The sequence below is a fragment of the Peromyscus californicus genome, unplaced genomic scaffold (assembly GCF_007827085.1).
Source record: "Peromyscus californicus insignis strain IS unplaced genomic scaffold, ASM782708v3 Scaffold_14__1_contigs__length_90479793_seg_2, whole genome shotgun sequence".
Taxonomy (NCBI): Eukaryota; Metazoa; Chordata; class Mammalia; order Rodentia; family Cricetidae; genus Peromyscus; species Peromyscus californicus.
The window spans coordinates 55,311,010-55,338,300 of NW_026294436.1; the positions used below are offsets into that span (position 1 = coordinate 55,311,010).

General features: G+C 42.7%; 2 protein-coding genes across 3 annotated transcripts in view; one reads left to right on the forward strand and one right to left on the reverse strand.

The window, feature by feature from the left end:
• Window positions 1-11,700, reverse strand: part of Uap1 (UDP-N-acetylglucosamine pyrophosphorylase 1) — a 37,015-nt gene extending 25,315 nt beyond the window's left edge. Inside the window, exons 1-2 of one of the 2 annotated variants that reach the window (XM_052737547.1) lie at window positions 11,424-11,700; window positions 3,829-4,151 (exon numbers count right to left, since the gene is read on the reverse strand). In XM_052737547.1, coding sequence (XP_052593507.1) covers window positions 3,829-4,108 — 280 coding nt within the window. In that variant the 5' untranslated portion in view covers window positions 4,109-4,151; window positions 11,424-11,700. The remainder of the gene's footprint in view (window positions 1-3,828; window positions 4,152-11,423) is intronic. The other variant, XM_052737548.1, reaches the window with a different exon arrangement.
• A 9,843-nt stretch (window positions 11,701-21,543) lies between these two features.
• On the forward strand, window positions 21,544-21,948 carry LOC128109453 (60S ribosomal protein L35a-like). Its single transcript, XM_052736617.1, has one exon. It carries the CDS (start codon window positions 21,580-21,582, stop codon window positions 21,910-21,912), a length of 333 nt encoding a protein of 110 aa, XP_052592577.1. The 5' UTR covers window positions 21,544-21,579; the 3' UTR covers window positions 21,913-21,948.
• The last annotated feature ends 5,343 nt before the right edge of the window (window positions 21,949-27,291 follow it).

A 27,291-nucleotide genomic window follows, 5' to 3' on the forward strand; every position in this document is an offset into this window, starting at 1 on the left:
TGAAGAAAACAAAATTGTCCTTGAGACATTATGAGATTCTTCAGAGGATATACAACACAGTGCTACAGTCTTCACAATGGCAAGCTCTTCCCTCTGATTAGTAACTGCAGAACTCTTTTACTGTGAATGCGCAAACACACAGCAATTTCTGGCTAAGTGAGAAGGATACAAAGTCAGTTACAAATCTCCACCCTGCTGTTAAGCCACAAATAAATACTGTTCCCGGATACAGAGCCAAGGAAGTTTGCTCGGCTCCCTCTTGGGCCATACATGGTTCTAACAACTGTGGATTATACTTTAAATTAAAAACCATAAATGTGGATTAGTTCCCCACACTCCATTAAAAGCTGAAGAAGACTCAAACTGAAGGATGCTCTGATGTTGCTTGTGGCCATTATGTAAGATTCCTTAAGTGTCAATGCTAAGGCTCCACCCTCCTCAAGTGCTAAGGAAAACCGGTGGGCAGCTGGGATAGGAAAGAAGCCCATGTCCCTTCTGGCCTAGAGGAGTTGCCTTTCTGAAATCCGAGAGGAGGGCAGTTAGTGATTCCTAAGCCAGGGTAAGTCGCAGCATCACCCAAACTCTCCTCTCCTCCTTAGTGGCCCTGCCCAATTCTCGGTAAGAGACTAGGTTAGGCACGGCTCTCCGTAAGAGGCTAGGTTAGACACGGCTCTCTGTAAGAGGCTACTAGGTTAGGCACGGCTCTCAATAAGAGGCCAGGTTAGGCACAGCTCTCTGTAAGAGGCCAGGTTAGGCACGGCTCTCGGTAAAAGGCCAGGTTAGGCAGGCCTGAGCATTTCAGATCTGAAAGGCACTCCCAAGCTGCTCTTTTTAACCTTTGAATCTTTTTTAATAAAGCCTCGTAGAATGATTAAATAGACAGAACAGAAGGAAGTACAACTACTTGGAGAGATGTGAAAGGTTAGAGACCTGCCTAGTTAGAATCTGCTTCCTCTTCCCTAAATGAAACAGCTCTCCTAGACTGAACTCCCTGGGACTCTTCAGAACACAGTTTAAAAATCAATACATCTGTCAGCCTAGAGGGAGACAGAGGGATAGTGAATGCCAACGATGCCAGTTATCTTCCTTTTTCAAGAAGTCAAAGGCAAAACTAGCCACCGGTATACAACTGTAGCTATAATATTATTCACATCTACAGAAGCAAACGGGAGCTGGAGAGATGGCTCAGCGGTTAAGAGCACTGACTGTTCTTCCAGAGGACCTGAGTTCAATTCCCAGCAACCACATGGCAGCTCATAACTGTATGTGACTCCAGTTCCAAAGGATCCAATACCCTCAACAGACATACATGAAGGCAAAAACACCAATGCATATAAAATAAAAACAAGTAAGTTATTTTTAAAAAGTAAACATGTATACAACTAGGTAATATAAGAAAATAAAAATCTGATATAGCTACAGGCAATTTCTGATATTTTGATATTCATTTCTATAATAAAGTAGATTAGTCTCATTGTTCATTCAGTTAAGAAAATGAGGCAGAGATTTAGTAAGAAGTATAGACAAACACTCAAAGGTTGTGTTGGTCTGTTGTGGAATAGACTATTTGCTTAACTATGAGAAGATGTGCTGCATTTGTTTAGCTATGTAAAGATGTGTTGCTTTTGTTTATGTTGCATTTGTTTAATTATGTAAAGATGTGTTGCTGTTTCACCTTGCCTGCCTAAGGCTCCTGATGAACTAATAAAAAGCTGAATGGCTAGACAGTAGAGGGATAAGCGGGGCTGGTGGGCAGAGAGTAAGGAGGACAAGGAATCTAGGCTTGAGGAAGGACAGAGGAGAAAGAGAAGGAGCAGCCATGGGGGTGCCAGACAGACAGGGAGGAAGCAGGAAAATAGGGCAGACAGAATGAAAGACAGGTAAGAAGCCCCGAGGCAAAAGACAGATGAAGAGAAACGGGTTAATTTAAATTTAAAAAGCTAGCCAGAAACAAGCCTAAACTGAGGCCGAGCATTCATAACTAGTAAGTCTCTGTGTCATGATTTGGGGACTGGAAGCTGAGCAAACCTGCCACACTGGTCTGTCTTCACTGCAGTCTGACTGGCCTAGAATCACCTAGGAGACTGGTACATCTGGAAGGTATTTCCAGAGAAGATTAAATACAGGGAAAGAAGTCTCACTGTGCAGGAGGATGACACTGTCCTATGCGTGGGGCCCAACAGAATAAAAGGGGGAAGAAGGAACCAGTGAAGCACAGGCCTTCTTCTCTCCTTGTTTCCAGGTCAGCCATGAAGTGAACTGCTCTGCTCCAACAAGCCTCCCGATCAGGATGGAGGGAACTCTCTGAAACTGTCACCCAAAACATACAGTTCTTCCTTTAAACTGACTTGTCTGGTATTTCATCAGAGTTATGCAAAAGTAACTAACTAATGCATGGACCTAGGGTATGATATTTAGCAAACTTCTTATTACAGAAGAGTACTAGATTACAAAAACAAAGCTTTCAACTCTACCAAAAGGCTACAGTTGAGCTAGTCTGCCATTCTCAAAAGTATAAATTAGTACTAGACATGAGAATAAATTATATGTTTTGAACAAGACATCTTTGGAAAAATTCAACACACAATATTGATCAATGTATAACTGTGAATTTTCCTCCTACATGATGTCTGACATACATCGACAATCAGGACATGGGCTGTTCTTCAAAAAGGTATGACATAATGAGGAAGACAAATGCAAACAGCTATTATTAAAGGTGGAATCAAATGCAAGCATAAACAACTAAGTCCAATGTGGTACAAGAAAGAAAGCACTGAAAATAGCAAATATGTGAATCTTAAAGAATGAGTAAGGAAGCTGGAGTGATAGCTCAGGGGTTTAGAGCATGGATTGCTCTTACAGAGGTCCTGAGTTCAATTCCCAGCACCTACATAATAACTCACAACCATCTGAAACGTCAGTCTCAGGATCTGACGCCCTCCTCTGGCCTCTGAAGGTACTGCACACAAGTGGTGTACAGGCATACATGAAGGCAAAACACTCATACATACAAAATAAAAATAAAGAAAACAATTTTAAAGAATGAGTGCAAGACTTGGGCCTGTACCTGCAGCTACTCAGGAGGCTGAGGCAGAAGGGCTTCAAATTCAAAGCCTTCCTGGCCTTCAGCGTGAGTCAAAACCAGCAAGCAACTACTGAGACCCTGTCTAGAGATGGAACTCAGTGGCAGTCTTTTCCCAGCATGTAGAAGGTCCTGGGTTCAATCTCCAGTACCTTACGAATGAAACAAAGTCCACAGCAGCAGAACCACTGCCTGCACAACTCTATGACCTTCAAGGTGACCCACTAGGCAAAGAAAAGCACAGGCCAGACCAAGCTAAAGATAAAACACAAACACAGGAGGAAATGCATAACAGAATACCCAGGGAAGGTGAATGATTTGCCTCAGCTGAAACACGTGCAGCAATAGGAATGGAGAGTAACAGAGAAGAAAACAAAACTGGAAATACAGGCATGAGCCAGTTGAAGGCAGGTTCAGATGAAAGCAGCTTAAAATGGAACGTTAAACTTGTGCCACAAAATGTCAGGGGAAATAAGCCTGCAAAGGTATAAAATTAAAGACAAAAAGAGACTGAGGCCAAATAAAGACTAGTATGAGAAGAGCTTTGAAGCCAAGCATCAATAACTCAAGCAGATCAGCAACGGCAGACACTGCAGGCGCCTCGGCAAGGCTGTTTGTCACTTGCCAGCGGGTCACCTGGTTTCCAGTGTTGACAGGCGCAGTGTTAGCTCTATGAGCCAGCAACCTGAATAATTTCAGCGTATCTCACAAAGTCTGTGTGAGACATGAGCCGTGCTCAGTACCTTCACTCTCCCAGGCCTGCAGCTGGTCTTCATCTCTGGTGGCACTGCCCAGCACCTCTCGGGGCACAGGCTCCATCCGTGCATCCACCTTTTCTTGGTGAGAGGAATGATCACATCCTCCAACGGCCTTCTGGAAAAATAAGTTCAGCTCTTCGAAGTTCATGGCCTGGAGCTCCATATAAAGGTCTACCTGTTGGGCTTCTTCCAGCGCATTCCAAAACTGTAGCAGGTGCTCTTGCCCGGCTTTGGACAACCTGAGTTTGAGGTCATTCACATTCATAGTGCTCTGGTAGTGAGGCTTTGTAAAAACGGAGTGGTATGAGCTGTGAACCAAAAAGAGAAAAGGACTTAAAAACAGGCAGAAGTCCAACTCCAAACCGCAGGGGATTTTTCTACTAAAAAATCATACACAGCATAATGACATTTTGGTCAACAAGACCATTTGTTTAACAGTGGTCCCCTGAGATCATATCACCCCATCCTAGCTGCCTTAGGTTATATATGCTGCGATGCCTGCACAGTAATGAAATAGCCTAATGACACACTTCTCAGACCATAGCCCCATCATTAAGCTGTGTATGACAATGTTTTTAAGAACTCATTTTTTGGAAATGACCTTCTGCCTTTCTGACACTCAATATTTGTGAAAGCTCAGACTTAGAAGACAATAATTGGCACTGTGTGACAGTACTCTATGAAGTACTTTACTTCCGGGTCTCATCTAACTTTCTGCCACTCTCCATCACCAGGAATTGTCATCACTATTCACATGGAGGAGACTCTAGCAGGAAACTCAGCAGCAGCCTGGCCCGTGGAGCGGCACATGATCCCAGGCACGTCATTCACTGTCACTCGTCACATCGTTGCTGCTCTACTCCTCAGAACACTAAGCTACCACCTCATATTTCAACTGTTCTCCTTTGCCTCGAATGATGACAGTAACTACTGTTGTATTCAGAGTACAGCAATCTTCACTGAGATGGTTACAGGACTACCTATAACCATGAAAACTGCATTCCAATTGCAACTCACACAGGAAAACAGTGAGAGCACGTGCATTATCTCTACTCACTAAAAACACAGACCCGAACTGGAAAGAAAAGTGATGCACACTTAACAATCAGGGAAGAAAACCTGTTAGTCACAAACATGAGTATTCTATGATCACAAGGCAAACTCTTTTTTTTTTTTTTTCCTTCGAGACAGGGTTTCTCTGTGTAGTTTTGGTGCCTGTCCTGGATCTCGCTCTGTAGACCAGGCTGGCCTTGAACTCGCAGAGATTCGCCTGGCTCTGCCTCCCGAGTGCTGGGATTAAAAGCATGCGTCATCACCACCCAACACAAGGCAAACTCTTAAACTGCACAGTGCTAAAAAGTATGAGGATGAAGAAATATTTAGTCTACCACACACCTAGTAGTGATAAATGCCAGATCTGAGATAGACACTGGCTAGAAAAAGTCACGATCTAGCTCTATCTCCAGGGTCAAACACACTGCATAGACGAGAGTAGGAAAAGGGGGATCTTGATGGCTCTAGGGAATGAGCATGAAGAAGACAAACAGCTGTCAGAAGGTGAAGGCTTAAGCACAGGGACTAGATAAGGTACAGGGCAGCACTATCCCATGAAAACCAGGCAATGGACTGCAGACCAAAGAGTACGCAATAGAAAGTCAACAGTGGAATGGTACACAGGGCACTGTACCACATGTTTTAAAGATGAGAGAAAGAGCCAGGTGATGGTAGCACACATAGAGGTAGGAGGATCTCTGTCAGTTCGAGACCAGCCTGGTCTACAAAGTGAGTTCCGGGGCAGCCAGGACTATTACACTGAGAAACCCTGTCTCAAAAAACCAAAAACAAAACAAAACTAAAACAAACAAACAAAAAAAAGACGAGAGAAAAGAAGCAATGGTAAAGAATACACAGCAAAGAAAGACAGAAGAAGGAAAGCAAGCTAAAACACAACTGGGGGTATGAAGAACCAAGGGGCCCAATTAGAATGGCTATCATCAAAAAAGCAAACGAACACAGCTCAGGTGGCTCAGCAGGTAGAGGCGCTTGCCTCCAAGTCTGAGGACCTGAGGTCTATCCCCAGGACTCACATGGTGAGAAGAGACAGCTGGCTGCCCTAAGATGTTCTCTAGCCTCCACACATTCGCTGTGGCATGTGTGTGAGTGCACACACACACACACGCACACGCACACACAAAATTAAACTGTAAAAAACCCTTGTATGAGGCTATAGAAATCAGGATGGAGGTTGCTCAAAAACTAAAAGTAGAACTACCACACGTTCTAGCTATCACCACTTCTGGGTATCTAAGTCATCATGCAGGGATAGCTACCTGCACATCCACAGTTCTTGCTGCTCTGTCAGAATAGCCAAGGGACAGAACCATCTTAGACACCCATCAACATATACACTGATAAAGGAAATATGCTATCTAGACCAATGGGATTTTATTCAGTCATAAATATTGCAATGTCATTTTCCAGAAAATGGATGGAACTAGAGATCATCAGTGAAGAAATTCAAATTCAGACAAATATTGCATTTTTCTCTCAGATGCAGAACCTAGACCTAAAACACACACACACATACACACATGCACAAAAGGTCTAAAGGGAGTAGAATATAGGGATGAACAGACCAAACATGTATGTCTCTTATATGGAGAATCTAGACTTAAGTATAGATATCTATTTATATGTATATATAACATGAACGCTGAAGGAAGACTGCTTGAGAAAAGGGGACTATGAAGGCAGAAGGAAAACAAATATGAATTAGGTATAATGATACATGTCTAAAAATGCCATAATGAAATCCATTATTTTGTATGCTAACTAAAAAAGAAAAAATAGAGAAAAAACAAGAGCATGAACCAGACTAGTTGCGGGGGGGGGGGGGGGGGGGGGGGGGGTGGAGAATGAAAGGGATAAATTTGAGGCTCACTATAAAGAATCATCATTGCATTCCAGCTGCTTAGATACAGGGGTTAAAGGGAAGAAGGTACCAAACAAGCAACCTATTCTGCTCCTTTTATAGGATGGTGAAAAGTGGTGCAGAGCATTCAACGGTCCATCTGCATCACTGAACTTCCCCATGCCTCAGGCCCCTTACCTATAAAATGAGATGACCAACAGTTTCTACCTCATCACAACCATTTAGCAACAAACACAGTTTACACACTAGGGAGAGAGCCCACACCTTGTGTCCACCGAGGCACGATGGCACAAAGGCAGCAGGTGCAGGCTCACCCACGGAAACACCAGACACAAAAAGTCAAAAGGACTCTACCCTCCAGGAGGAAGGTGACAGACACCTCCGAGACCCAGGTCGCCTGCACCTCCTGCAACCATAAGAACTCTTGCAACATGAAAACGAACCATGCTGCCACACCAGAGCCACCTCTTGTACTAGCATACCTAGAATAACTCCAGAAGCCCATCACATAGCTGTCAGACTTGGGAAACAGTCAGACATTTGCTGTGGAATAATCCTTTTGTACACTGTGAAGATTTGTCACTCAGACTGGTTTAATAAAAAGCTGACTGGCTGGTAGCCAGGTAGGAATTATAGGCAAGACAACCAAACTAGGAGAATGATGGGAAGAAGAAGGGCAGAGTCAGAGAGATACCAGCTAGCCACCGAGAAAGCAGGACATGTAGAAAATGAGGTAATAAGCCATGAACCATGTGGCAAAGCATAGATAAGAAATATGGGTTAATTTAAATGTAACAGTTAGGTAGTAACAAGCCTGAGCTATCAGCCAATCATTTATATTTAATTCTAAGCCTCTGTGTTGGTTATTTGGGAACTGGCGGGCGGGACAAAAACTTCTGCCAACAGATATTCTAATTTTATGGCCTACACCAAGTCATAAATACTTTCAACACTGGTATCTATACAATGGGAATAAGTTTTTCATTCAATCCTGAGGCCTAACTTAAATAATCTTCACAATCAATGAAAAAAATGAGGCTCAAAGAAGTTATATAATTTTCCTCAGGCTATATTACTAGTACCTTCTGATGGGAGGTACTTTTTTGTTTTACTTTTCAAGACAGGGTTTCTCTGTGTATCATCTCTGGCTGTCCTGGAACTCGATTTATAGACCAGGCTGGCCTTGAACTCACTGAGATCCGCCTACTCCGCCTCCTGGGTGCTGGGATTAAAGATGCACACTACCACACCTAATATGACTCCAAGTCTATGTGACTCCAAGTCTATCCTCTTTCCTTCTCCTCACAAAAGCAGGAGATACAAAGAATCCAAGGAGAGGTCTTTATACAGGCTTTATAATTTCATGGCAACCATCACTGAGCTTAAAAATCAGACTGGGTAGGTTTCTACCTCAACTCTACCGTGGTCCAAGTTTGTGATTTTGATCTGGTTATTTAACCTTTCAACGCCAAATTTTTCATGTCTACAAAATGGAAGAGACAGTTCTTAGCCAGGTGGATGCCATAATCTTAGCATTTGTGAGGATGAGGCAAGATGGAGAATCTGAGGGTCCTTTAGGCTATAGAGTGAGAATGTGTCCAAGCTACAGAACACAGCCCTGTCTCAAAGGCATAGAAACAAACAAACAAAAAGAGGAGTGCTTACCGCTAAAGTAAAGGGTATTTGTCACTTGCTATGATTGGAAAGCAGTTTTGAAAGTGTCTATAAAATGCTACTGTTAAAGACATGAAATCTGCACTCCACAGCGCTAAGTTCCAACCTTTTGAACATGAGAGAGCTATTATATGAGTTGGACAAAGCTAAAAAGTTTATCAGATACAAGAAAAGATGATCTACTCAATATGAGCAATAAAAAAAAAGGTGCCTCCCAGAATAATACATTCAGAGAAGATCAGGACATGGATGGCAGCAGTTGTCTAAAGGCTACTGCAGTCTTCTACAAGGGGACAGATTCTGAGAATCAAATCCTTCAGTGATCTCATCACACAAACATCACAACACAGTGAGCACAAACATGGGTAGGTCAATCACTCTGCTTGGCTTCTTGGTGGAACCAAGACCCATGGGCTAATGAAACAACTGAACTTTTACAAGTTTACTTGTAGTAATCACCAAGTATGTAGCAAAGTATCCTGCTACATTACAATGACTTCATTAGAAAATTTTCACTTATAGCATAATCAGCATGGTATAGCAGCCCAGCATGGATTGCTGTTGGTGGCACAAAACTACAGTGAGTTGTGTTGGTCCCTAGTCACCCCCTCACTATGTGAATAGGTTACCCATAAAAGCTGCCTTTCAGCCAGGCAGTGGTGGCACATACCTTTAATCCCAGGCAGAGGCAGGTGGATCTCTGAGTTCAAGGGCAGCCTGGTCTGCAGAATGAGCTCCAGTACAGCCAGGGCTACACAGAGAAATCCCGTCTCAAGGAAAAAGTATTTCAATTGATGTCTAAGTTTCAAGAGTCATACTACTTACTTTTTTTAAAAGTATGTAATAAGATAGTTGGTGCATGTATAAAATTCTCAAAGAAGATTTTCTTAAAAATAAATTTTAAAAAATGAGACAGTAGGGAGAGGTAGATTTGTGTTATTTTGCAAAGAATCATTGCTAGGGTCTCATGTACAGCCCTGTTTTTGTCAAGACTTAAAGGAGCATGTTGTAGTCGGAAGATCAGTGGAGACATGTGTAACCAAAGAAGGGGTCCTAGTTCTTGGCTCCTCCCTTTAGTCGCCCCCACCAGCATCTGACCCTGTGCAAATAATTTCACTTCCTGATGTATGCATTTCCTCATGAGACAACCCAGCCTTTTTCATATATCCTTAAGGGTCAAAAACAAAGAGGACTCTGTCTACCAAGTGCACATACAAACATACTTTGACAAATGTTAAGTAGAACTGTTCCTTAAAAGTCATTCAAAGCTGGGCGAGTCTTTAATCCCAGCACTGAGAGGCAGAAGCAAGCCAATCTCTGTGAGTTCAAAAGTCCAGCTTGGTCTACAGGGTAAGTTCTAGGACAGCCAAGGCTACACAGAGAAATCTTGTCTTGAAAACAACAACAGTCACTCAATACCCTTCCCCTTTAGGTGCTTTAAAAAAATGTATTTATGTAAATAAAACAACTCATGGTAAACTTTGATATCTGAGCCCAGAACACCAGCAGTCTACAAAGGTTACCAAAGTCCTGTCAGCTGGTTCATATGTTATGTAACACTCACAAGCATGATTTATGTTTATCTGACATAGCTAAAACCATCAGTATACTACCATATTTCCTACTAATACTGGTAAGAGGGCTGTGTGTGTAAGTAAATGGTATACAGCAACAGAGAAAAGAAATAAAGGCATGGATTTTTATACTGACATCAAATATCTAAGAGCTAAAAATCTGCACTAGAAATTATGACTAAGTTTGGTATATAACTATAACCTAACTCATCTGGATGAACACAAATGACAGTTATCAAACATGCCTTTATTAGAATTTAAATGCCATATTAAAGAGGTCCAGTATTTCCCATTTCCTCCCCTTTTCCCCCACCTCTGCTGTTAAATGTCCTCAAAAATGGGTTAGTAAACCCCTTTTGAGAAAAGGGTACCAAACCAACGGTAGTGGCACATGACTTTAATCCCAGCACTTGGGAAGAAGCAGAGGCAGGTAGGTGGATCTCTGTGAGTTCGAGGCCAGACTGGTCTACAAAGCTAGTTTCAGAACAGCCAGGGCTACACTGAGACACCCTGTCTCGAAACCTTGCTACCCCCCCCCCCCCCCCCCCCCCCGCTACCCCCCTCCAAAAAGAAAGAAAGAATGAAAAAAAAAAAAAAACCCAGTATGGAGACTGAATCCTAACCACTAACTAACAGCACAGACTATGAAGTCTTTTTCCCTCAAGCCAAGTGAGTCAACTAACTGCGAAATAGACAAATGCCTTCAGTTCCTAGCAAACCCTTGGGTCCACGCCCAGTGAACTTCACCTCCAAGTCCCTAAACTTTTGCCTCACATAAATATACACACATATTAGCATAATCACTACCACCCGATTTCAGATTTCATCAGGCCAAACTTTAAAAAAAATTTCAAGAGCATATGTGAGCTCTCAGCCCTCTAGGCTCATGCTTCTACCAGGCCAATAGAGGGGAAACCCTGAAATCTGAACCCTCTCCCACTATCAATATCAAGCGAGGCAGGGAAGTGGAAAGCCGGTCCAGTGCTAGCCACATCCCCCATTGCGATCCCGTCCTTGTCTGAGCTCTCAATTCCTTCTCTCCTTCGTCCAAAACACCCCAACTCTTTCCCCTGATAGTTCTAGCGACCACTTATTCCCACCGGGGACCCCCTAATATGGCACAACTCTTCCCGAGCCCTGGCTTGAGATCCTCGTGGTTCTTCTTCCCCATCCAGGTGAGGGCCCACTCGCAACAGCGCTGACACGCGCCGGGGACTCCATCACCGCCCCAGAACTCCTCTCCCGGGTCCCCCCAAGTCCTTCCGAGCGTCCCAGCCCCGCCGTGACACAGCCCACGGCCCTCCGGAGCTGCGGACAGCCGGCGCGGTGCACGGTGCGGCGATGCGTGGACGGTCCGCGCGCTTAGGCATGGGACCACGCGTTGGAGGGGGGGCCCCTACCTCCCTCGGCGCTCCCGCGGCTCCGCCCGGCTCCGGCTCTGGCTCCGGTTCCTTCGGCTTGACTACTCGCCGGCGTCCCGCGCCCGCGTGGAATATATACGGTCATCGGGGGGGGCCGGGGCGGCGGGGCGGGCCGCTAGCGACAGCGATGAGGAGCGCGGGCCCCGGCCACCCCGCCCCTCTCGCCGTAGTGACTGGCTGTGGCCACTGGGCGGAGCGGAAGCCTGCCGGCCGGACACGTCAACCACCAAGAGCTGGCCAAAGGGGCGGACACCGGCGAGGGGAAGGCGGAGTCTTCACGTCACTCAGACCTCTGACCAATGGGATGGCTCGGCGTCCCGTCAGTCTGAGGCACCGCCCCCTCACGCACTGGCGGGGGGGCGGGGCCCTTTGCGCGCGCGGCCCTGGGGGAGGGTAAGGCCTGGCGGAGGTGCTACCTTGGGGACAAGCGGCTAGGCGGGGCCTCGGAGTCACCTCGGGGTGGGTCGTTGTGCCCGGTGCCCGAGTGGAGCGGGGCGCGGGCGCGGTGTCTTGAAGTGACGGATTTCCGAACACCCACGCGTTCGGAAACCTGGGAAAGACCCGCCGGTTTCTGGGCAGAGATCCCTCCGGGGCCGGCCTGTGACCTTAGGCTAGCTGGTTTCTCCAGATACCTGGCTGCCAGTCAGTGCCTCAGGCTTCCTCTATCATTGTCTTCTGAGTCTCACCGGTGTGAAGCCAGCGGGGTTGCCTTTTGCACAGGCACAAGTGAAAGAAGAAATGCAAGCAAAAAGGATTGGATAACCCGAGGTCCTCAGAGGGAAGAGCCAGTGTGCAACTGCCCTGTTACACCATCGGCCGCGGGTGTGCACATGCAGCCTGTGTTCTCAATGTCATGAATTGCATTTATATTTCAAGTTATGTTGGGTTTTGCAGGTTCTAAAAGAGAGTCCAATTTGTTGAGATGTCAAAAACACCTAAATCTAACGCATCTTGTAGATAGGCTTCCTTGGTTAGACTTTCGACGATTTTCTTAGTCATTCTTGCCTATTAATTTTTCATTCAGACTTTACTATCAATTGATGTCATTTAGAAATTTTATCATTTAACAGGGGGTGTCATTTGTAAATTAAAAGATAGTTTTCCACTTGATAAAGAACTTTTGTGGCTTTAGGGCATTTAGACAACTACCCAGACAACTCAAGAAAATCTTTAACCTCCAGAGGTTAAATGGATAGAAGAATTGGGTGGCCAGAGAGTTAAACAAGATCCTTGTGGAAACGGATCAAGGACAGGGGTGTGGTGTGTTAGCAGTATTTGCTCGTCCTTGGGCTTGCACACCCTGTGGCATCCTGTCATATGCCACGTCACCTGAGAAGCTGTAAGTGCCACCCACAGTGACGTTGATAGTGCCAGATGTGCCTTCTTAGAGCAAGAATAACAATGGGGGTGTGTTCTCTGGTTTTCACACTTCCAGTTTTGAAAGCACTTAAATGAAGAATACAGAACCTGTGCACAGTGGGGATTGCCCAGAATCCCTTGATCTTTACATAGGCATGTCCCTGGGGTTGAACTATTAAGAACAACCTGGCAGCTGCATAATAAAGACCATATTGTTCAAACTGCATTTATTGAGTTAGTCTATGCTAGACCTTATGACAGATACCACGGGGATCAAGAGTGTTTCTTCGAGGAATTTCTAGTACAGTAAGAGACGGGGAAGGTAGATGCTCCTTTTTTCAAAATGGAGAGCCATGGGGGAAGCAGCAAATGCTCAAATAACGGCCCTCAGAGCTCAGGGAGAGCTCCAAAATAGACCCATAGTTTCGTGAGGGACAGCCTCGTGCTTCTGAAGGTTGCTCTTTGGTACTCAGCCTTTATGATAAAGGCTTTTATATATTTTCCAATTGGCAACCTCGGCACTTTGCTAACTCCTGTTACCTCCTTGATACTAATAATTTTTCTTAAGACCAGGAAGTTTGTCCAAAGATTTTTTTTAAATTGGGAAGGGAAATATCTACCTAAGAGTTGCTATTAAATACACTGTGGAGTTTGAAGTATCAAAAAGGAATACTTAGCTAGGCGGTGGTGGCACACTACTCGGGAAGCAGAGACAGGCAGACCTGTGAGTTCAAGGCCAGTCTGGTCTACAGAGTAAATTCCAGGACAGCCAGGGTGTTACACAGAGAATCCCCGTCTCAACCCCCGCCGCCCCCCCAAAAAAAGAAATACTTGTCAAAAGTTACATATTTTTAGTAATACCAGCTCAACCTGGTTAAAAATAATAAGAAATGGGTAATACTTTCATCTATTAGATGGATGGGTAGATAGATGAATGGGTGGACGATAGTTAGATGGATATTATGAGCTCTGGAAAGAAAAGATCACCCTGAACTTCAGTTCACACAAAATGAGAAAATAGCACAATAGGTTTTACAGAGTTGGGAAGGGAAGGAGAAAGTGCTAGCCTACAGTAGTCAGATAAGAATGTTAACTAAGAAAAGGACAGAGGGAAGATGAAAAGAGAAGTAGACTAGTTATATGGTCAAACTGCAGAACAGAATGAGGCTGGGATACAGCTCAATGATAAGAGCAGTTACCTAGGGTGTATAAGCTCAGTCCCCAGAAACACACACACACACACACACACACACACACACACACACACACAAAGTATTGTTGAGATGTGAGATGCTTTAATATGTATTGTAATTGTTATTGCATATTAGTTATACATATTAATGATTATATCATTTCATGTATATCATCAATATATAGATGAAGGTGTGTGTGTGTGTGTGTGTGTGTGTGTGTGTGTGTGTGTGGCCACCCTCCTTAATACCTTCTTAGAAAAGATGTTTCAAATGAACCATTATTGTGAAACAATTTAAAATTTGAAAATGTCATATAGCAATAATAGGGTTTTTTATATGAAGACAATGAGATTATGATAATTTTTATATTGTTTTGGGTGGACCTATTTTGCTAAATTGTAAATTATTTCACTGTTGTGAAATGTTACTTAACAACAAAAACAGCCACTTGGCTTGACTGATTTTCCCAGTGATGTGTCCGGTATGTACCAGTCTGCCCACATTTTCTTGTTTCTCATAATCCATTATGACCCACCTATTTTTTTTTAAGTGTGCTGGTACTTGGGGCTGCCATACCAGAGGAGTCTTCCCTCCATTGTCCTGAACATGATGGCTGCAGCAGGTTGATAGATAGAGATTTTTGCCAGCAAGATTCACAAAGCACCAGGAGAGTCTAGACTCAGACTGGGTCAGGGCAAGGCCTGAGCACTTATGACATCACTATTTCCAGGAGGGCGCAGACAAGTGGGTGTTGAACTGATTAGCGTTTTGACTTTCTTAAGACAGTTTCCTAGGACGTAAGGAATTTATTCTCTTGGGAGATGATACAGGCTTAGCTCAACCCTCCTCCCACACTTAAATTTCCTGTAGTTCAGGGTGTGTTTTGGAATACTGTGAAATGAAGAAAACACCCTGTTAAATGTCAGATTTTTTTCACCCGGTATTTTCTACGCCTTCCTAACATTTACACAGTCCTCTAGGATTCTGAGCTAGACAGTTTATCTAGAATATGTAGGATGCTAGGAGTGATACACAAGAGTGGGTAAATACACAGTCCTTCATAACTGACTCTAACCTCAGAAGCACATATGTCACTGAATGAAATAGACTAGAAAGTAAAAAAGAGTGTCAGTGTGTGATGACTCCAGGGAGTGCAAGGCCCGGGACTCACAGGGAGGCAAGGCTTTGTATGGTAGGAGACTGCATTCCATCCCAGTGGTGATGGCCATCAGGTCTGGCCCTTAATAAAGACACAGCTTTGTCGAAAGTGAAGTAATTTACTTAAGGATTAAATTGATAGGAAGGCATAAAAGTAAGTTTCAAAGTCAAACTATTACTAAATAGCATTCCTTTGCAAGTAATGAGTATGAAAATAATCCAATAATTAAAAATTAAATCATGATAATAAATTGCTCCAATTTTATTTTCTCTAAAAAACTAAGTGGCTCATGCTGTGATAGTTATTCTTCATTGTCAACTTGACAAGGTTTAGAATCACCATGGAAACAAATCTCTGGGCATTTTTTTGTGAGAGTTTTTTTTTTTTTTTTTTTTTTTTTTTACATTAAGTTGGAAGACTCAAGCTAAATGTAGGAAGCACCATTCCATAGGCCAGGGGCCACCAGAATAACAAGGGTCAAAGGAGCCAAAAAGCAGCATTTATATCTCTCTCTCTGCTTCCTGACTATGGACACACAATCTGATCAGCTACCTGCTGCTCTTGCCCTTCCATACCTTCCCTGCCTTGATAGACTGCATCCCCTCAAACTGTAAGCCAAGATCTTCCTTCTTAAAGCTGCTGCTATCAAATGTTTTGTCTCAACAATGGGACAAGTAACTAAGACATCACCATTGTGAATTCCAGGTCAAACATTGAATGCTTATGCTCAGGAAGTTATTGTCTGGAACGTCTAATGCAGACAGCCTCATCGTGCTGTGGTCTCCAGGGGATGACATCTGGCCTATGGACAGAACTAGAATAGAGATCTATTTTGTTCCAAACCTGCCTTCCCACATATGTAGTGGCTGCTGAGCCATCCACCACTGCTTTGCTACACAACTGTCCAGAATACTGTCTCTCAGAGGTAAATGTTTCTCAAAATATAGTTTGGATTTATTGTACATTTTACCTTGGAGGCTCCTCAGCTCAACATAAATGATGTACATAAGGTTATCACAAGTTATTTCTGCTGGAGCTATCTCTCAGCCTCATATTTTGTCTTTAGGAATCCCTACTAAATTTGCTTTATATTGTTTCAGGTAATATCTCTTTAATTTATTTTCTGTGTATGTGTGTTTTTTCTTCATATATGTCTAAGTACTACTTTCATGCCTGGTGCCTGCAGAGGCCAGAAGAGAGCATCAGATGCCCTGAAACTGGAGTTACAGATGTTTATAAGCTGTTGTTTGGGTGCTAGGAATTCGGGTCCTTTGGAAGAGTACCTGTGCTCTTACTGCTGAGTCATCTCTTCAGCCCCTACAGGTAATATCTTTAAATAAAGAAAGGATTTTCAAAAAAAAAAAATCTGTTCTACCCTCTACAAAATCTCAGATGTAGCAAGAAATTCCTAAGCATTTCTTTGTTCTAGGACCCATATCTTCTCTTGGTCTGTGTCACTTACTATTAGTCAAGGAAGATAGGACCTAGGTCACAATGAAAGTCTCAAGCAATGCCAGCTGGCTTTACATCAGAATTAAACTATAGAAGTATGATCTTAAAGCTTACTTGGAGGTTGTGTGTTGTGAATGAAAATAATCTCAGGACTCAGGAGGCAGAGTCAGGAGTATCTCAAGTTCCAGATCAGGCTGGCTTCATAAACACTATACAGGAAAACTGGGAGGAAAAGGTTTACTCAGATTCTCAGAGTCATTGTCTAATTAGCTTCTGTGTCCCCAAAGCATTGGCTTATTCACTTAACTTATTCTAGACAACTCAGCATAAACGAGAACATGAACTCCAAGGCCAGACAGAATGAGTTTGAATTGTGCCACTGTCTGAAGTTGCTAGTTTAATGTCATTAACAAGTTACTTAATATCTTTGGGCCCCATCAGGGATAATAATAAGACCTACCTATTAGAGTTGCTGTGAGGATTATTATTTTTATAATACTTAAGAGTAATTTCTAACACAATAAAAATTGCAAATCTTTGCTTGAAAATTAGTATTTGCTGAACTTCACGGCGTGTCAGGAAATAGGATATGAGTTTGAAGAGAGTTTGTTTACTCCCCTCTCTTTGAGTTTGAACAGGACTCTTTTCTAATTAATACAGTTTGCAAAAGGTGATGGGATATTGCTATGGTTTAAATGTTCCCACCAAAACTCATTGAAATTTTATCTCCATTGTAAAGTATGAAGAAACAAACTAAATGGGACACAGAAGAGTTGATTAGATCACGAGGACTCACTGGGCATGGTGGCACACACCTTTAATCCCAGCACTCAGGACACATAGACAATGTGCTCAGTGAGTTTGAGGCCAGCCTGGTCTACAAAGTGAGTTCCAGGACAGGCATGGCTGTTACACAGAGAAACCCTGTCTCCAAATACACACACACACACACACACACACATACACACACACACACACACACACAGTTAGATCATGAGGACTCAGGAATGGTTTAATAAGCTAGTTTAATGGCTTAATGGATTAGTTTTAGAACAGGTCTGTTATAAAAAGTTTGGTTCTGCTCTTGTGTACACACTTCTTGCTTTGTGATACCCCCTGTTGCCTGGGGACTCTGCAGTGTTCCTACCCATAATCTTGGACCTCCTAGCCTCTAGAATTGTGAGCTAAACAAACCTCTATTTATATTTATAAACAACCCAGTCTGTAATGCTAAGTTATAACAATATAAAATAAACAGAACTATGTGATATGGCAAAAGGGATGGAATGTCCCACTCAAGATCATGTTCTTTTGTGCTAGACTTCTTTCTAGTGGACTTACCTTCATTATTCTGCTAGTCAATGGCCGAATAGTCAATGGATTGAACTGCATGGCAAAGAATTGCTTGTAGCTTCTAGATGCTGAGAGTAGCCTCCAGACAACATAAATAAAAATGAGGTGCAGGCATGCTGGCTCATTCCTGTAATCTTAGCACACAGGAAGCAAAATCACCAGATTCAGTTTGAGCCTGGGCTACATAGTGGGATGCTAACTCAAGACAATACCACTATCAACGAAAACATAAACAACAAGCCTATAGTTTTCAATCCCGAAAACACAAGGAATCAGTTCGATAGTGCATTCCTCCCTGGTGGAGACTCCAGGGTAGGAAGCCTCAGATCTGATACCTTGATTGCAGCCTTGTGAGCAGTCTTCAAACAGAAGACATGGCTACAAGAGCAGACTGGAGAAAACCATCCAACCATGCTGTCTGGTCTGACTTTCTGACTTTCAGTTCACAACCAAGACAAGCTTGATCTCTCCTTAGGTAAAGTGCTTGTCACCAAGCCTGACAATCCCCGGAGTTCAATCCCTAGGCCCCACATGATGGAAGGAAATAACTCAGAGAGAGAGAAAGAGAGAGAGAGAGAGAGAGAGAGAGAGAGAGAGAGAGAGAGAGAGAGAGAGAGAGAGAGAGGAGGGAGAGAGAGAAGGAGGGAGAGACAGACACACACAGAGACAGATATGTTATGGGATTTTTGTGTACTATGTGAAGGTGTATTTCTGTGATTGGTGTAATAAAAAGCTGAATAGCCAATAGCTAGGCAAGAGGTATAGGTGAGACTTCCTAGCAGAGAGAGAAGTAGGAAGCAGAATCTAGATGTGTGAAAGAGATTCCAGGAGAGGAAACGAGGAAGCAGGATAGGCAGTACTTGACAGAATGTAGAGTAATAGAAATGGGTTAATTTAAGTTATAAGACAAGCCTAAGCTCAGGCCAAACTTTCATAATTACTAAGTCTCTCTGTTGTTATTTGTGATCTGGCGGCCCAAAGAAAACTCCAACCACATTTGCCATCCAACATGTGGCATATACACAGAGCCCACTGCTCGCAGCAAACAGAAGCCCGACTTGTTTTAAGAGGCCCTGTGGCTCACTTAAGAGGCCCTGCTATGAGCAGCCAATGAGCTACTCTGCAGGGAGAGAACAGATACAAACACTTGCTCCAGCGCTGGGACACAGCAGCTTCCCAGAGGTGGGACAGCTAGGTAGCCGGGAAGGGGGCGGAGCCAGCCGCCAATGCCATAAGCCAAAGTCAGTCAGTGGAGGGCCCAGCCAAACAGATTAAGACTTGTCTCATATGGTCAAACAATGCTGAAGGGGCTTAGTAAAGTCAGGTCCAGACTGAAAAAAAAAAAAAATCTAAACAGATACAATATGCTTGAATAGGCTTAGATACAAAAAGTCTTTAAATAAAAAATAAAGTAATGTAGCCAAGTGGTGGTGGTACACACTTTTTAATCCCAGCACTCAACTGGCAGAGGCAGGTGAATCTCTGTGAGTTTAAGGCTAGCCTAGTCTACAGAGTGAGTTCCAGGACAGCCAGGACTGTTTCACAGAGAAACCCAGATAGATAGATAGATAGATAGATAGATAGATAGATAGATAGATAGATAAAGTGATGTGAAAAAGAATAAGCCATGTAAAGATGGGAAATACACAGGATGTCTGGATCCTGTATGGAGCTTTGTTGACTGAATTTTTTAAATGCTAATGAACAAAAATAATAGCTGTTGAGACATTGGATTATGGATACTGCTAAATTTAGCCAAAAAATATATTTTAAGAATGTCTTAACTTCAGATGGAAGTCAGAAAATATGTTGCATTGGGGGAGAGGTTTTGCCTTTCTTTCTCCAGGAAACAAAAAGTTATGGTCCTCTTCAAAATTAATAAAGATCAGATTTGATCGGGGAGACCTCCTGAGGATCTTGGCTGCAGACATGAGGGACAAAGCCAAGAAAGACTACAGGACAGGCAATATATATGCTGATCCTTTGACATGGGAACAGCTCTGAGACTTGATAAGGCATAATAAATCTTGTTGGCTACAAAGTCCTCTGGACTTATTATTACATGCCATCCTTTCATATGGCATGGATAGAGGTTTGGTTTTACAGTCCAAACAAACTTATAAAGTTAACAGATGACTTTCACCTGCTCAAACATAAAACAAAAAAATCATCTTTAACTGATTTGTGCACATTGCACATTCCACACTTGTGTTAATAATATACCTTTAAAAGTTTGTGTTTTCATAAAAAAAGGACCAGACACTAAAAAAGAGAAGTAGCCTTGTGGTGATATATTGTTTGTAATCTAGGAAATAAAGCTTGCCTGATGATCAGAGGACAGAGCCAGCCACAGAGTTAGCCATAGAGGTCAGGCAGTGGTGGCACACACCTCTAATCCTAGCAATGGGAGGCAGAGGCACAGATCTGTCTGGATTTCTGTGAGTTCAAGGCCACACTAGGCTACAAGAAATTAATTCAGTCTAAAAGAGAAACCAGGCAGTGGTGGCACACACCTTTAATTCCAGCACTTGGGATCACACACCTTTAATCAAGGCACCAGGAAGGTTGAGACAGGAAGTGATATAGCTAGACAGAGAAAGGAATATAAGGCAGGAGGAGACAGGAAGTTGCTCTCTTTCAGGCTAAGGAGTTGGTGAGGTAAAAGGTGATGCCTGTGACTTGCTCTGCTTCTCTGATCTTTCAGCTTTCACCCTGATATCTGGCTCTGGGTTTTTATTAAGACCAATTAGGATTTGTGCTACATAGCCTGTGGCTTGCTCTGCTTCTCTGATCTTTCAGCTTTCACCCTGATATCTGGCTCTGGGTTTTTATTAAGACCAATTAGGATTTGTGCTACATAGCCCAGGTGATCCAACCTTTCAGAATGCCTCTGTTGCAGTTTCCTCAATATTCTATATCCAGAACAACTTCAAAGCTGCTAGCTGAGATGGTCCAGCTTCACAGACTACTCTAGCCAGGGCTTCAGATAAGACATTTCTCCATCACACAGAGACTAAACAAAAATAATACAGTGAACTCTCCCAGGACTTGACCATTATCCCAATTTTCTCAGGGTCCCCTAAAGATGCCGTTGCTCCCAGACAACAGGAAGCAGTCTAGAGAACGTGATGCCCACATTCCCAAGAGATGGGGTGGGTGGTTTTTGGTCATTCAGTGGTTTATGGATGTTTGTTGTTGTTTAGGGGGATTGGTTACAAGTTGGTATTGGTAATGATCAAAAAAAAAAAAAGCTAAACAAAGGAGATTGGATTCAGAGATCTCTTTCTGAAGGGAAAAGGGGGAGATATAGTATAAAAATTATGGGATAAAAAGGTGGATTGTTGAGTCTACTTTTGGACAACCACTAGTCTCAAATACATTGTTATGGATTTTTGTATATTGACACAAATTTAAGGTTGTTTTTGTTATACTGTATATGTTTCTACTCTTGTTTAAAGTATTGTACCTATGCAGCTCATTTAACAATGTAATGTAGATTTCTAGTCCTTGAAAGTTATTATTACAAACTATTCAGGATAATTAAGAAATACAGGTTAGTCTTTCCGCCATTTTGGCGCCAGTGGAGGCCTGCTAGGAACAGAACTTCTAAAAGGCAAATATGTCTGGAAGGCTTTGGTGCAAGGCCATTTTTGCTGGCTATAAGCGAGGTCTCCGGAACCAGAGAGATCACACAGCTCTTCTTAAAATTGAAGGTGTTTATGCTCAAGATGAAACTGAATTCTACTTGGGCAAGAGATGTGCTTATGTGTATAAAGCAAAAAATAACACAGTGACACCTGGAAGCAAACCAAACAAACCCAGAATGATCTGGGGAAAAGTAACCCGGGCCCATGGAAACAGTGGCATGGTTCATGCCAAATTCCGAAGCAACCTTCCTGCAAAGGCCATTGGACACAGAATCCGTGTGATGCTGTACCCTTCCCAGATTTAAACTAATGAAAAGTAAATAAATAAAAGTGGATTTGTGCTCTTGTAAAAAAAGAAAAGAAAAGAAATGCAGGTTATTAATTAGTCATTTATAGTAATCAAACTTGTAGTCATGTTAGGTATGTTTGCAAGATCAAACATATATTTTAGACAGACAGGTGGTCTTCAAATACTTCAAAGACCTACAGAATATGGCATTTAAAATGTTTTAATATCATAAGGCTTTTCATGACAGTGTGATAGGTCATGATACATGAAAAGGATGATGAGCATTGAAGAACCTCCATATGGGGTGTAGTGGGTAGCCATTCCAGCTTTCATCTAGAAGTTCCAACCCCCAATGAGGCTTCGGTAACTGTCACACCTACAAGGCGGGGCCAAGAGAGTACACTGAAGACCCAAGATCCAGATGCACCGGCTCTCTTGGTTCCTGGACCCTGGATGCTGGAGGTAGACCAAGCAGAGCTCTCCAGAGAACACCGCTGGACTGCGCTACACCTTTCCCAGACCCTGTAACCAATCCCTTCACTTGTAAGTTACCCCACAAAATAAACCTCCCTTTTAACTATGTGGAATAGCCTTAATAATTTCACCAATAATGGGGTTTGCTTTTTATTGTGGCAAAGTTAGCCACTGGGCAAGAAACTGCCCTTGCCTCAACTGCTGACAGTATGCTGTCCAAACTGGACAAGCAGGACACAAAAGAAGGCAACTACTGAACTTTGCCAAGACAAGGTGGGACAGTCTTTCAAAATCCCTGCTTCACTGATAAGTCTGTTAGATATTCTAGGCCTGTAGGCTCAAAATGGATGCTGCAACGTTGCAGAGAAACCTTGGGGTGACTGTCCAGGCAACCAGATGTCTCTGTCGTTTCTTAGTTTTGAAAGTTGCTTGCTCTTCACTGCCTGTTTAATCAGGTAATACTATATCCTTCTCAGGTCTCTGATGAGGTTGAAGACAAGATAGTTAAAGTTTTACAGTTTTTCCTGTTACCAAATTCAGAAAAGAAACTCACAAAAGAGGTGTAAAATATATAGGGTTGAGAGACATAAAAGCTTAAGTTGTTTATATGAGAAAATGTTTTGAGGTCTAAAAAGATAGTTTTGAGATGGTAATACAAGTTAGGATAAAAAGTAAATTAGGTACAAAACTTTGAACTCACCAAGATAGGTTAGATAATAGAATATTTTCTCTAAATTTGCCAGATACAGATAGACTGGACATTGTAAATGTAATTTTTACCTGATAATTGTTCTTATTGTATAGTTTTACTATGTTAGAGTTAAAATTTTTCCTTTTTATTTAGACAAAAAGGGAGAAATGTTGGATATTTGTACACTGTGTGAAGGTATATTTCTGTGATTGTTGTAATAAAAAGCTGAATGGCCAATAGCTAAGCAGGAGGTATAGGCAGGACTTCCTAGCAGAGAGAGAAGAAGTAGGAAGCAGAATCTAGGTGTGTGAATGAGACGTGAGGAGACAGGGAGGAAGCAGGATGAACAGTATTTGACAAAATGTAGATTAATAGAAATGGGTTAATTTAAGTTATAAGAACTAGTTAAAAAACAAGCCGAAGCTAAGGCCAAGCTTTCATAATTAATAATTTTATGTGTCATTATTTGTGAGCTAGCAGCCCAAAGAAAAAAATCCGACTACATAAATAAACAAATATCATTTAAAATTAAATCCATAACCATTGCAAGTACTCTAGTCCACTCATTCTGTCATTCTCTTAGGTGACTCCTATTTTTTTCCTGAGACTCCTATTATTTCCCACATACTGACTCTTAACAGAATCTTGTTCTTCCTTTCATTGAGAAATGATCAGAACAGAGCTTTCACAGACCCCACCACAACCACATCTACCTGTAGCTGGAAGTTTTCCTATGTCCTGCCTGGTCCTATAGCCACTCAGACCCAAATAAACACACAGAGGCTTATATTATTTTCAAACTATATGGCCTAGTGGTTCAAGCTTCTCGCTAGCTAGCTCTTACATCTTAAATTAACCCATGTCTATAAATCTCTACTTTGCCACGTGGCTTGTGGCTTACTGGTACCTTACATCTTGCATCTCCTGGCAGCGGCTAGCAATGTCTCCTCTGTTCTTCTTCTCCTGGCAGTGGCTAGCAATGTCTCCTCTTTTCTGTCTTCTTCTTCTTCTCTCTCTAGTTGGAATGTCCCGCCTAACCTTATTCTGCCAAACAGTTTTATTTATCAACCAATCAGAGCAACATACATTCACAGCATACAGAATGACATTCCCATCATCCACCCAATTACTGTATCTGTGCCTATGTTTTTTCTTCAAATAATCATGATTAAGTGCCTATGGTCCAATCCTACTTCATTCATGCAGAGGTCAGAGGACAACCTCAGGTGTCATCCTCAGGACCACCTCCCACCTCTTTTTGAGGCAGGGTTTCTCGCATGGACCTGGAACTCACCAATCAGGCTAGACTGGCTGGCCAATGAGCCCCAGAGATCCTCCTGTCTCCACTTTCCCAATGCTATGATTCCAAGACTACACCATCATGCTGGCTGCATCTCCTCCTCCTCTTAAATTTATTTTTGCTTTGATGTGTTTTATCTATATGTATGTGTACCATGTGTGTACTTGGTACCCAGAGTCCAGAAGAGGGTGTGTGAGCCTCAGGAATGGGTGTTAAAACTGGTTGTGAGCTGCCATGAGAGGATAGGACTCCAAACCCCTGCAAGAGCAGCAAATGCTCTTAACTACTGAGCCAACCATCTATCCCCATACCTCGCTTTTTGTCTGAGTTCCAGGGATTGAACTCAGGTCTTCATGCTTGCAAGGCAAGGACTTTATCATCTAAGCCATCCCCAAGGCCCTAAGTAGAAGATTTTTTTGGGGAGGGGGGTTTGTTTGTTTTGTTTTGCTTTGCTTTTTTCAGATTTATTTTTGCAGGGGGTAGGTTTGAGACAAAGTCTCAGTATGTAGTCATGACTGTTCTGTAACTTACTGGGTAGACCAAGCTGACCGTGAATTTGGTGCAATCCTCCTGCCTCAAGTACTAAGATTACAGGCATGCATCACCATGTCAGGCCTTAGATATTTCTTTTTATCACATATGCATTATAAACATAGAATTTTAAATATATAAAAAAGAAGCAGGAGAGGGAAGAAAGAAAGGAGGGAAAACCCTACGGGCCTACCACAGATAAAGATTTGTATGGACACTTCAGTTTCTTTCCTTACAGACTAGAAATTCTAAGCACTTTAAAAGAGAGTATTTACAGATCATTTTCCACATTCTACCCCTCCCTCTGTCTTCCCCTGGGGACTGAGAGGAACAATATGTTTTTTTGAAAACCTGACTTGGTATTTACAAACCACACCCTGACCCAGCTGAGCTCATCTCCAGCCAACAAGCTCTAGAAAAGACAACTGGGGAGCTGCTTTGTCTGTGAGCCCAGACCTTTCCCAACACCTCACTGAAGTCATTTCTGACAAGGCTTTCTCAACTGTAAGGCTGTCCAGATTCTTGTTTTGAAAGAGAAAGAAATTTCGTTGCACTGTATTACCAGCAAGTAAAATAAATGCATGCTAAACTATAAACAGAATAGATTGAATCCAACAAAAAAAGATTAAGATGTTACATCGTAGGCAGGAGGATGGAAGCTTGAAGGACGGCCTGAGCTACTTCCTATCCCCAGATAGAGAAGGAAAGGTGCAGTGGAGGTGGGATGGGGGAGTTAACATCTCAACTTTCTTCCCCTTAATCGGAATCCTCATTAAATTACAACATGAGGAATTTCACTCTTAATCTGTTTTTTATGAATTCCAGTGTTTCTTTTAATGTTTTTTTGGTTTTTTGGGGGGGGGTGTTTTGTTTTGTTTTTCTTTTCTCGCTAGAAACTGCCCTATTAGTGTCAGGTTGGATTTGGTTCTACTGTAATCACTAAAATTGTGACATTTTGTTTATAGACTAAGTTTCAAATCTGGGACAAATGGCTGAGGTACCTATTTAACATATGAAAGCGGGCCTGGCTGCCAGGTTCTCCCAGCATCCCTCAGTTCCTACCTGCTATTACAGGGTAAGGCTGGCATACCTGGCCCCCTACCCTGAACTCTCCAGGCCAGGGGCTGGGTTGCCCTTCCCCCAGAGGCTCTTCCCTATATCATCCAGACATTTTGGTTTCCCGCCCCTTTGGTACATTTGGCCTCCTGGTTGCTGTACCAGGTCCCCCACCCCACCCCACCTCCGCTCCCTCCCTCTCTCTCCACGGGGCCCAGCTCAGCCTGGTCATGTCCACTCTGAACTCTCCCAGATATCCCTGCCTCTGACTATGCTCTCCCACATATCTATAATAACTTTTCTATTCCACCATACCTAGGAGCAGTCATGTGCTATCATTTCTTTTTTATTTCTCTTTTTTTCATTCATAGATGACCACTGTTATTTAAATAAGTGTTTTTAAATTATTTTTTATTGACCTTAAAAAGGAACTGGAGGCCACAATTTAACAGACAGAGGCAGTAATTTCCTCATATGTTACTAATGAATATAAACACACAAAGGCAGCTTCTCATGTAGCAGTTGGTGGAGGGCACAGGTACATGAGAAAGGTCACCCTTGTTAGCAGGAGACAGTAGAGAATGTTCTCAAGCTTTTCCTCATCACGAAAGTTAAGATCAAAGGGGAAACAGAAAATACCATTTTCTAATAATTAATTGATAGTATTTCATCGCTCAATCTCTACGCAATTCATCTAGAAATTATCAGTAAGTGTGTCCTAAATGTAATTTACTGCTGTGAGATGGGAAGGGTTCCAGAGTTTCATCATTAATTATATTGACTTGCCATTTGTTAAGCACAGAAAAATACTTTTGAGGTTTTCAAAAAAACAGGTTTATTTTATTCCAGAATTGGCTTAAATGATATGGATCTATTATTTCTTAGACAGATGTTATGAGACATTGAGTCTAATTCATAACTTTCCTAAGAAAGCTAAAGGGCCTCTGAAGTGATTCCATGATGTCATGATTTCTCTCAAGAAGCGCCAGTGTGGGTGCTGGGGAGATTAAAGAACTTGCTGTTCCAGCCTTGGTGATGCAGGCCTGTATCCAGCCCTGAGGCGGTAGAGACAGGCAGATCAGGCAGATCCTGGGGATCAGTGGCCAACCAGCCTGGCCTAATCATCAAGCCCCAGTGTTATTTATTAAGCGGCTCTGCTTACCGTGTGAGAGAAGCCACTCGGCACAACAAAACCCACTATAAGAGTTTATTAAGGGAAAGAAATAAAAGGGGTGTGCACAGGCCTATGGAATGACCGTGCAGGAAGAGAGAGAAGGAATAGGCGGGACCTGCTTTTATAGGTACCCCCACACACATGTGCATATGGGCGTACGTGACTATGC